The following is an 11,604-nucleotide window of genomic DNA, read 5'->3' on the forward strand; positions in this document are numbered from 1 at the left end:
AGGCCACCTGAATGCAAAACGGTTGAAGTCTGAATGTCCCATCCCACAGGCTGAGTCTTCTCCAAAATCTCTCCTCACTTGTCTGTCTCCTTCCTTAAATACAAACTGTAGAAGGTCAAGGATTTAGTGCTGAAAGGGGCCCCGAGAAGAAGTCCAAAGCCCTAGTGTACAGAGAAGGACACTGAAGTTGAGAGAGAGAAAGGGGCCTTCAGAGTGCCCTCTCCACTGCCCAACCAGTAACTAGTCCTTGGCACTGTGACCAAATGAAAAGGAAAAATCGGATCTATTTTTGCCCAAATGATGCCTAACGAGATATAAGATTATTTTTTAATGAATTGAATAAAATAGGCCCATTTGTATCCTTTATTCTTTTGTTTTCATTAAATTACATTCTAGAATACTGGCTCTGGAATTAAAAGACGAGTTTGAATTCTGCCCTTGACTCGTACTCCCTGTGCCACCATGGGCACCTAGTTACTTCCCCTCCCTGGGATTCAGCTTCCTCCTCTGTAGAATGGGTGGACTGGTCTGGAGGACTTCCGTAGGTAGCCTTGGCCTATAAGTAAGTACACGTGAGGCTTCAGGATGCTCAACACACACTTTCCCATTTCCTTCCCTAGCATAGCCCCATGTGCATGACAGAAAGTCAGTAGTTTGGGGGGATTTTTAATCCTTCCTTCTTCTGGTAGTTATTAAGTATGTGGATGGCTCTGTGCAGAGCACCAGGCTTAGAATCAGGAGGACTCATTTTCCTGAGTTAAATCTGGCCTCAGACACTCACTAGCTGTGTGACCTTAATCAAGTCACTTCTCCCTGCTTGCCTCAGTTTATGAAATGGCAAACTGGTGTCCTTGCCAAGAAAACCCCAAATGGAGCGCTCATAGTTGGGCACGGCTGTAGCTTCCCATGCCAGGAACCTCACGGGTCCCATCCCGAGTCCGCATGCTTCCACACTCTGGGGATGAAGGGAAAATGAGAAGGTAGCCGACGACAGCTGCCTCTGGGACTAACCATCATCCGTCCATGCATTTCAACTCTGCAGAGAAGTGAAATAAAGTTTACAGGACTCCATGGATCATGGACGGCATCCCTTTGGGACTCCCTCCACAGCCCGAGGGTCGGTCCACGTATATGAGTTATTGTAGCCACCAACAGAATCTTTAGACAAGACACACAAGGTCCAACGCAGACCTGGACGGCCTCATGGGAAGGCTTTGATGGAGATCACTCAGCTCCTCTTCCTGGGCTGCAGAAATGAAAACCTGAGGAAAATGGGGGAGGGGGAGGAACATTCCAATTCAAGCTTGGTTTAGTAGTAAATATTTATTAATCACCTACTGTTTGCAAGGCACTGTGCTAGGCAGTCTCTGCTTTCATGGAGTTTCCATTTGTCTGTACACAGATAAGTATAGCCCAAGGAAAACTGAAGGAAGAGCAGAAGGGTTTAGGGGAGAGGGCTCAGGCGTCCCACAACTAATGGAGTTTCAGACCAACCTTCTCCCTATAAGTCTCTGTATTCCTCAAACTACACTGAGGGAAATATAAAAACCAAAAGTGCAGCTCAGCTTTCCACAGCAGATGACACTTGTGAGTGATTTTCTTAGCACTTTACGTGAGGGTAAGGGGGAAGAGGAAGTGATGGAGGAAGGAAATGAGGAGAACCCCCCCTTACATCTCACATTTCTATCTTGAGCTGCTGATCTCAAGAGGAAGACAACTTTGGAATCTAAAGTGGTTCAAGTGAATGTATTTTAAGAATAAGGCAATGTTTAGCTTCTGAAGTTTCTCATTGTAAAGCAGAAACAAGAGGAGGAAATCCAGTCCTTTCTCAGTCGGTGGGGTCCCCTGGCGCTCCCCCGCAACCTCTAGTCTGTGTAGACACCGACAGAAGGGGGTCCCGGGGCAGCCCCACCTTGAGACTTCAGGAGTTAGGCCCAGAAGTATATGGAGTCACCTTGGGAAGCATCGGTTCCATGACCCCCAAGGGTATCTACTTCCCTCCTAGCTGAGCTAACTGGGATATTTGAATGTGGGAGAAAGGGGGTAGCCAGGAGCACAGGAGAGAGGACTCTGGCTACACAAGCACTCTGGGAGGGCCCAGAGGTGGAGGATCCCAGGCATCCCTGAGAAGGGGGGGTGGAACCTGGTGATTAACACGATGGACACCTGGGACTCTGGAAACCCACAATGTCAGTTATTTAGTTATTTAGGAGGCACTAGATGGAACCAAGAGAGTGGAGGAGGACAGTTGGACAACCCAGGCCCTGGAGCTGGATGGGGCATGAACTTCCCTTTGACAGACCCAGAATCGGAGCCCTGAGCCCCCTTCCAGGCACCCTGCTACAGCAGCGGAAGCGGTGGCCATTACCAGTCAGCCCAAGGTTGGCAGTCGCTCCCTATGCCAATCAACAAGGGCAAGCAAGGGCCTGGAGAATGTCCATTGGCTGCCATCGCCCCTCTTTTCCCTTCCCCATCCTCCATGACCTGGGAGCCGTAGCCACTTTGGTCCACAGTGGGTGGCCATCATTTCTTACATGACCTTCTGCTCAATGGTTTCTTATGAAAGTTGGCGGAGCCAGAAGGAAGGGAAGGAAACAGAAACATGGCCATCGCAGGGACAAACAGACATCTCAAGTGTCTACGAGCCATCCCTCGCTTCCTCTTTCGTTTCCCATGGGCACCCTGGCAGAACAGGGCACCAGCAGGTGCCAAGGCTTAGCTGTGGGACGGCTCACACTGCTCTTCCTCGGGTCTGAGGGAGCTGATCAAAAGCCAGCATGGATGCCGAGCTCCAGCCCTGGCTGTGATGTATCATTGTATGACCGTGTTTAAAATTTTTTAAAGCAAAAATCAAGTTACTCTAACAGAACACTTTGATCTGTCATTGGAAACATGCGTGGGCCTAGCTAGCAGCAGAAGTGTTCTCAAAAAGTTCTACGTCAGGGGAGACTTAGATGGAGCGATACCGACTGGAGAAAGCAGTTCAGGGACACAATGGATTCTCCAAGCAATTCAGCAGTGATGATCCCCACAGCGGAACAGAACTCGGGTCCACACTGCTACCAGATGCTGAAGATTCCAGCTTACGGCCTTCCCATCGCTTACCGGCCGAGATGCAGCAACAGCCAATAAGCATCTATTAAGCACCTGCTCTGGGCCACAAATTGTGCTAAGCCCTGCAAGATACAAACAGAAGCAAAAGATAATCTCCATCCTCAAAGAGCTCCCCAGCACATGGACTGATGGCAATGGGACTTATCTCTCTGGGGAAACATCCTTCAGGAAGGAGTCCCTTTGAATATTTGTTGGAAAGGCTCTGTCGAACCAAATCATATCAAGTTTTATATTTAAAAATGCTTAATTTTTTCTAACTTTTGAGTAAAGAGAATTTTGGCGAATCAAATGTGTGAAACTACATCTTTTAGTCTACTTTTATAGAAAATGTGTTATTCTATAAGAATAGACAAAGATTTTTCCAACTTTTGAGTAAAAAAGATTTCGGTGAATCAAATGTGTTCTTAAAGGTGAAATTTTAGATGCAACTTTTCGTCTACTTTTATAGAAAATTTGTTATTCTATAAAACTTGAGATGCCTCTTTTAGTCCACTTTTACAGAATAACAAATCCTTCATTCAAGGAAATGCCTGCCTTTCCCCTCTCTTTCCCACCATGTTGTGCTTCCAATATATAGATTGGGGGGAGAAGGGAAAGTAGTTAGGTGGCTCAGTGGTTAGAGCACTGGGTCTGGGGTCAGGAAGATCCCTCTTCCGAGTTCAAATCCGACCTCAGACTCTTCGCAGCTGTGTGATTCTGGGCAAGTCACTTCACGCTGTTTGCCTCGGTTCCTGCCCTGCCAAATGCACCTGAGAAGGAAACAGCACCCTGAAGGATCTCTGCTAAGAACAGGGCCACCAGAGCGGGCCGGGACCCCACAGAGATGGGTCTGGGTCTGCCGGGGCAGAGAGCCCGCACGTCAGCCTCTGAAACCCGATCCCAGCCCTCCTCTCTGACTTCCCTCGGCTCCTCTTTCCCAAGAGAGGCCCGAGTGCTGAGTCACTGAAAAAAGAAAGTATAGTAAGAATGATCCCACAGGGGCCTCTAGGGGCTAAAGTAGATGACCCAAGAGCTTCTGGTCCCGGCTAACTCCGATGATGCTCAAGGACGTCACAGTTCAGCTCTTGCACAACCTTAATAAGGTTTCCTCTAAATTCACACCCCACCCCTGCTCCACCCCTCCCCCATCAAAGATTTGTCAAAATGTTGGATTTTCCCAAGAGAGTCCATATCTGAGTCTCGTCCCCAATAAATACAGATCAGAGATGTCGGGAGGCTCATTCTGCCCTCCGACCACCAGACACCCCGGCCTGCCTTCAACGCTCTGAGACATGGGCCCTCCGCTCCAGAGTAAGTAAGGGGAGGCCGGCCCCTGGCCCTGCCCCAGCCTGTGAGAGTGTGTGTGAGAGTGTGTGCGCCTGGCTGCGGCCCGGTGGAAGGCAGCCAGCAGGAGGAAGTTCAGCCGAGCAGCTGCGTGGTGAGCTCACCCGCTCTCCCTCTCCCCAGTCACAGGGTCTCTCAGGCCACTGGCCCTCACCCTGGCGCTGCTCGTAGCCACGGCCGCTCGCCCCACCCAGGACGCCTCGGGGGTCTCCAGAAATCCAGCATCGGGCAGTGCCGACCGGAATAGATGCCTGAGCCTGGCCAACACGCTGTACAGTGAAGCTACTGACCTGAAGAACAAGGTGGGTAGGAGGCTGGCTGGAGGCAGGGCGGTGTCCGGCCTTCAGAACTGCTCCCCCGGGCCCGGCTCCAAAGGAGGGACGCCTTCCCCTTAGTGTGAAGTTCCTCGGATCCCGGCAGGCAGAGACAGAAGCCACCCTTTCTTCTCCCTGGGCTTAAGGGGTCGTTTTCCCTTCTGGAAGGACCAGGTCTCTTAGACCGGATGGACTTCAGGGGACCTGGCTTCCACCCCCAGGTCCATCTTTGATCCGGGACGGCCTCCATCTACTTGTCTGAGCCTCCTTTTTCTGTGGGAAAATAAGGACTCTCTACCTTGCTGGAAGGATCAGAAACTGGTCAGCTCCAGGGAAAATCAGCAGGAACTGAGGCAAACAGGGTTTCTTGGCAGCTGGTGGCCATGGTCTTAAGATTCTTTGATTGTGAATTCTCAATAGTGAAATCTTCCTCAAAGGGAAAAAGCTGTATTTAAGATGCTAAAACAGAGAATCCCTTTCCTCTAGCATGGTGTAGCCTGGTCTGCCTTTGGTGGAAGATCTCATCTATGGGATGAATTTATCACATGAATGTATGGCTCCTTCCGGCCTAGACAAAGTTGGGAAGAGCAATTACGCCTAGGCAGAAGGAGCCATAAATTCGTTTTTAGAGAAAAGTCTCATCTTCCTGTGGTCCAACACAGACTAAAAATCCTTAACCTGGGGAAGGAAAGAACTGGGGAAAACAGGATCTTCGAGGATCTAACTCAAAGGGTGTGATGTGGCAAGGGGCTGTCAGTCTCTGAAATTTGGCACTGCGGGCGGCAATAGTGGAGATGCAAAGATGCACATTTGGCTTGCTATTGGAGGGGATTCGCTCACCCATCCAGCTATCCAAAAATGAAGTATGCCGGCTGAGCAGGTAGCGAGGGAGTCCCCCATCCGTGGGAGTCCTGGAGGCTGGGTTCTCACTTGCTGAGGAGATCAGAGAGTGGTTTCCATTGGGGCACGGGTTGCACCTGATACCCACTCAGGCTCCCTGCCAACCCAGAGGTTCTGAGACTGGATGCCCACTTGTCTCTTAAAAACAGCCATGGGATCATGACTCCTTTGCCTTTCTTGCCAGATTTGTGAAAGCCAGAACATATGCGACAACAGCACCATGATACTAGCTGAAAACAACCTGGTCTTTCCCAACTTGACAGAGCAAGATGGATGCTTCCATTCTGAATTCAATAAGGTACCCAACCCCTGAGCCACCAAACATTTGGGCTGGAAAGGCACGTGGAGATCCTCCTATCATGGAAGCCTCGTTTATATTAATGAGGAAAGGGCAGCCCCCACTGCATCAGGGAGACCTCTCGCCCAATAACCCAAGGCACGGGTCTCCTGCCTCCCACCTTCATGGCTCTCTGCGGCCTCACCCTGTGAATCAATGTGGGACATCTTAACTCCTGGGCACTTGGCTCCTAGCTAAGTGCGTGACTTCCCCTGTTCTCAGGCAATGTCTAGGCTATGGGTGCATGCAGAAAGTGAATGGCTATGGGACCCATAGAACTATAAATAAGGGAAAGGAGGACTTCTCCTGCTACCTTGAGATCTACCAATACCTAAAGGGGAATATGCCATACAGGAGAAAAGAGGGGACGGATGGATGGATGGATGGATGGATGGATCTATCAATAGAGATATATTCATTATATATATTTTTATATCCATCTATCTATTTAATACGCATTTCACAAGACAGCTAATTTAAAAGAGGTCCCAAATGATGGTCCCATTTTCATGTCTTTAAACAAAGCTGGGTATTTCTGTTGGCGTTGATGTATTTTTACCTCCACATCTCCAAGAATAGAAGCCTGTGAGAGATGCTAGCCAGATTATCTTCGATTACATGGTCTATTGACCTCTCCTCTCTAGCTGGTCACCCGTAAGCTATCAAGCTCTCCTTCTTCATGAAATCATTCTGATCTGCCCTTCTCCCATCCAAGCAGTGAGATAATCTGTCCTGAATCTTGATTACTCCATGAAAATAATCCAAGTACAAGACCCACTGCCCTAGGGAAGGTCTATAATTTAAGACAGAGAAGAGGATAGGGAAAATCTGGGGAATTCAGCCTTATTCCCAGATCTCAACACCTGTTTGGCTTTTAGTGAAATCACTGAAGTGGTGTCTCTGCTTGTCCAGATGGAAAATAAGGCAGCTGGACTTTTCCAACTCCATAGGGCCATTGGGAGGAGAAATGGGATGATATTGTAGAAGAAGTATTTTAATTTTGTTAAGGGGGTAAAGAAAGGGGAGAAAGGGGACATATAAGTTCTGCTTTGAAAGACCTATTTTAATTATTTTATATACATTTTTCCCCATCGGTAACTATAATTTTTCTGTTTTTCACATAAGGAGGCATGCCTGATAAAGATCATCAGTAATCTGCAGGAATTTGACGGGTATCTCCAGTTCATGGAATCTGAGATGACAGAAAAGAAAAGCAGGGCTGAATTACTAAAAGTGACCACGGCTGACCTAGCCCTGGCCCTGAATAATTTGGTGAGTTTCCCTTTGCCCATTCCAAGAAGCAATGGTCCCGACTTAGAAATGGCTCAAGGAACAGGCTTCCCCAAGAAAACTTGAAAGTCCTTTAAAATGCAATACTTCTCAAAAAATGAGACAGCTAAAAGCCAACAAAAAGCCCCATCACGGGCTTCCTGACAATTACAGCGCTGCTTACCCTCTCTTTCTGTGGAAGCTGTTGGGACATCTCATTTTTGTGCCAGCTGTAGTGAGTAGAAACAAATAATATTCAACATTAACTTCGGAAGTCCTTGAGAGGCAGGAAGTGGGAAATGTCTCTTCATGAGCCTGTCTGAAACACGTGCCGGCTGTCAAGAAAACTTAAAGAAAAAAATTCACGACCGCAGCCCCAGACAAAAGTATACAGTCGCTTTTCACTTTTAGGACAGGCTTTTAAGGGAATTCTTGAGAAGTTGCAGCAGAAAAAGTCTTAGGAGGGGTCAGCAGAGGGTTAGGTGTGGTGATATTAAGGAGATGGTGGGCAAAAGTGACAAGGAGTCTGTGATCATGCAAAGGAAGGAGCACTCCAGCCAGATTCCCAAGATTTCATACATACCAAGAATGGGAGATTCCACTTGTAACCACTGATTGCCTTCCCCTTCTGACTCACACCAGTTCTTCCAGGCACGTTCAAGACTAAAGGAGAGGGACATAAGAATGAGTCAGGAGGACATGTCTGCAAGAGAAAGTCATGGCTAGAAAGTCTTAGTGCTCTGGCAGGGATTGTTTTAATCACTAAAAAGAATAGACATACTATAATCATGGTATATTGGTGCATATATATATATATATATATATATATATATATATATATATATATATATATGGTGTGTAAGAGTTTGCTCTGGTGGGACTTTTTTAATCAGTGAAAAAAGGAGTGGACATACTATATCCATGGTGTATATATAGTGTGTGTAAGAGTTTGTAAAGTGTGCTAAGTCTGAAGCCTATAGAGCCCTCAGAGCAATTTAAGGAAAGCTTGGACGTTTCCTAATAGGATAACAAATATGCCTTGGGTGGACAACTTCCTAATTTAATTAAGGAGCTATCTCCTGAAGTTTACAGAGGGAGAAAAGTCTCATGGAGACATCAGAAAATAGACCCTCTGAAATTTTATCGTGCTTCCCAGAGAACATATTCATGGGACAGTCAGATGATCACACAGATAGGAGGATGGGTTTTGTGTACTACCGACAGTCACGGAGGAAGGACGACCTCTGTTTAGCTGCCAGTGTTTACACTGGCTCCATGAGATCAGTTTTCACCAGCCTCCAAGAGAGCTTTGCACATAGTAGGTGCTTTAAAAGTGGGAGAGTAAGTGAACCATGGAGGGCCAAAAATAGGGGAGCCACCAAGGCCGAGCAGGTGGAAGCACCGAGCCGAATCTGAGCTTGACTTCCTTGTTGTCTTCTTGAAATGTGCTCGCTTAGCTTCTCGATGAAGTTTACACCTGAAGTTGGACCCGGAATCCTCAAGCCCCTTATCAGATACTTCTCTCTGTAGACATCAGCCAGGAAGAAGATCCATAGTCATCCGTCCCAGGGTGCATTTCTACCTGATGAAGTGAACTACTATGAGCTTTTTTTAGGCCCCTGAAATAGGTTTGTCTCTTAAGATGCTAAAAATCTAGGGTAGATTCTAGTTCTTACTTTAGGGGATTATCAATGGTTAGAGAAAAAGTCAGAACAATTTTGGGATGGCTGGTTATGGTTTTTCTTCTGTCATTGGAACAAAGGGAGGAAAATCTATTTCTTGTACAGACTGGGACCTACCCAGGATCCTTGCCAGGAAGAAGGATCAGAAAGAGATCACATAGAACGCCGTGGAGGGACTGGTCAAAGTGCCTTCTTCTCACGAGCTTTGGTCCATGTTAGCAGTATTTCCCAACCATAGCCTTGTCTCCCAGAAATAATGGAGGACCTTCTCCACCAGAGTATTTCAGAAAATGATTTAAAATCATCGTTTTTATTTCCTTCCTCCAGATGAAGGTGGCAGATCCAGTACCCACCCTCAACCCAACTGCCTCCCATAACCTGGTTTTGAATCTGAAGAGCCTGGAAAAGTGGCCCAGGAAGGTGGCTCTCCATCTCAGCCTGTGGTACTACATCAAGCTCATGGAGCATACCATTCGGATTATTCGGTACATGTACCCCACGAATGACAGTGCTTGAATGTTTTAGTTCATGCCTGTTCCTTCCTTCATTGAAAAATCTGTCCAGTGGGCAGATGGCCATGTTGTTCTTTATGAAGAACCAGAAAAGTATGAGCAGTGAGGATATTGCTTTTAATTATTTTAAATTAATTTATTTATATTTAAGTAATATTTATTCCCATAAGGTAATTATTAATTTATATATTTTAAAACATTTAAAATTATTTCTATTTTTTTCAACATATGATCTTAATTGAGAAGGGAACTGCCATTCTTGTTCCCTGGACTCAGTCCCAGGAAACTGAAATAAATGAACAGGCTTTACCTCCAGTGTAATCAAAGGGCGGGCTTCAGAATCAAAAAGCCTGGGCTCAGATCTCTGCTTTGACACAGACTCACAGACTAGGTGATCTTGGGCAAGTCATTGAGTTCTCAATGGCTCACAAAACTCATTAAAACAAAGTACAGAGAAAGTGCCAACGTGCCTTGGTAAAAGGAATTTCATTATTCAAGGCCTCCTCAAACCAGTGAAATCACAGGTTTACTCTCTTTCCCCATTCCTAAAAATAATTATTTATGTTATATTTATGAAATTTTCATAATTTTAAAAGAAATTTTATATAATATAAACTATTTTAAATAAAACTACCTTTTGTAAAAATCTCCTTTTGTGATTAGTTCGCTTAAAAAGAATTATTTATCATATTTATGAAATTTTCATAATTTTAAAAGAAACTATGTAATTTGAACTATTTTAAACAAAATTACCTTTTGTAAAAATCTCCTTTTGTGATTAGTTCGATTAAAAAGAATTATTTATGTCATATTTATGAAGTTTTCATAATTTTAAAAGAAACTATGTAATTTGAACTATTTTAAATAAAATTATCTTTTGTAAAAATCCACTTTTTGTGATTAATTCGACCAGCTTTTTCATGCAACAAAACCTTTTGCCATCCTTCACCTGATTCTGGAACAAAAAAGGGGAGAGGGGAGGTGTAAAGGGCTAGAACTGAGCAATGCACTTGGATGATGAAGCACGTGAGACTAATTGCCAATTGGACGGTTCCCTATTAACTTGTTTAAGGTTGACCCTCCCCAGCTGTTCTGTGCTGACTTGATTGGTGAGACAAAGAGAGGGAAGTGACTTGTGTGGGAGGAGTAAGAGAAACTTGGGTGGTGGAACTCACGCTCACTTGCACTCGTGACCTGGCGTTGGAGGTGACGGAAAAGATCTAGAATAAAGACATTTAGTGATCCTGACTCCTGCTGATTTCTGGAAAGATAGAGTTCCAGCATTTGGCGCCCAACGTGGGGCTGGCACCCTACTTCCACCGAAGTCCCCCTGTGACCAGGAGATTAGGTGAGTATTCTAATAGAAATAAGGAACTTACCTTGTTAAGGACTAAATCAGCAATCTCTAGTAACTGAGATGGGGCAGATGTTAGGTAAATCCTGGGCCTCAGCTGACCCTGCTCCAACCCCAGCCCCTGCCTCATCTAGCAATGCTATAGAGGATATAATTAAGATAATTGATGAGAAAAGTTTACTTGTTCCCATCCCACAAATGAATAATCTCTTACACTCATTGATTCGCACGTCCCCTTGGTTCTTAAATGAAGAAAAAATACGTATAGATAAATGGAAGCTAGTGGGACTTGAAATGAGAGAATTTTACTCAAAAAATGGGAATTGTCAAATTTTCCCAGAGGTATTTTATCTATACAACTTGATTCTATTAGACTTAAGCTATCGAGAAGAGTTTAGAAGAAGGAAGAGTTCTAAAAAGGCACAGATAAGGAAGCGTGAGGAACCAAAGATAGAAGATAGGCAAACTCAGGACATTGCCAGAGGGCAAGGGGATTTGAATGAGGAATCTGAGTGTGTAGACTCTGATTGACTCTGAAGAAAATTCAACCCCACCTAGAGAGCAGATTATTGATCAGCCCACATCCACTCCACCTTCAGGGATGGAGGGAGGAGGAGTAGTGGGAGGGGCGGTGACATCATCAGCGCCCCCCCCTCCTCCCACACAGAGCCCCCCCCCCCAACAACTGCCCACTCCTGTAACTAGATTAGAAAGAGGGCTTATTGAAGCAATTGAAAATGGAAAAGAAGTAGATAATGATTTCAAACTTCAAATTTTTCCGTGATTCAACAGCATAATT

The 11,604-nt window shown here is 45.6% G+C and overlaps 1 protein-coding gene across 1 annotated transcript; it reads left to right on the forward strand.

Moving 5' to 3' along the window:
- The first annotated feature begins 4,261 nt into the window (after positions 1–4,261).
- On the forward strand, positions 4,262–10,341 carry IL6 (interleukin 6). The gene is made up of 5 exons (XM_074267186.1): positions 4,262–4,404; positions 4,561–4,739; positions 5,836–5,949; positions 7,114–7,260; positions 9,267–10,341. Exons 1-5 carry the CDS (start codon positions 4,386–4,388, stop codon positions 9,453–9,455), a joined length of 648 nt encoding a protein of 215 aa, XP_074123287.1. The 5' UTR covers positions 4,262–4,385; the 3' UTR covers positions 9,456–10,341.
- Positions 10,342–11,604: the final 1,263 nt, after the last annotated feature.

This window comes from Sminthopsis crassicaudata, chromosome 5 (assembly GCF_048593235.1).
Source record: "Sminthopsis crassicaudata isolate SCR6 chromosome 5, ASM4859323v1, whole genome shotgun sequence".
Classification (NCBI taxonomy): domain Eukaryota; kingdom Metazoa; phylum Chordata; class Mammalia; order Dasyuromorphia; family Dasyuridae; genus Sminthopsis; species Sminthopsis crassicaudata.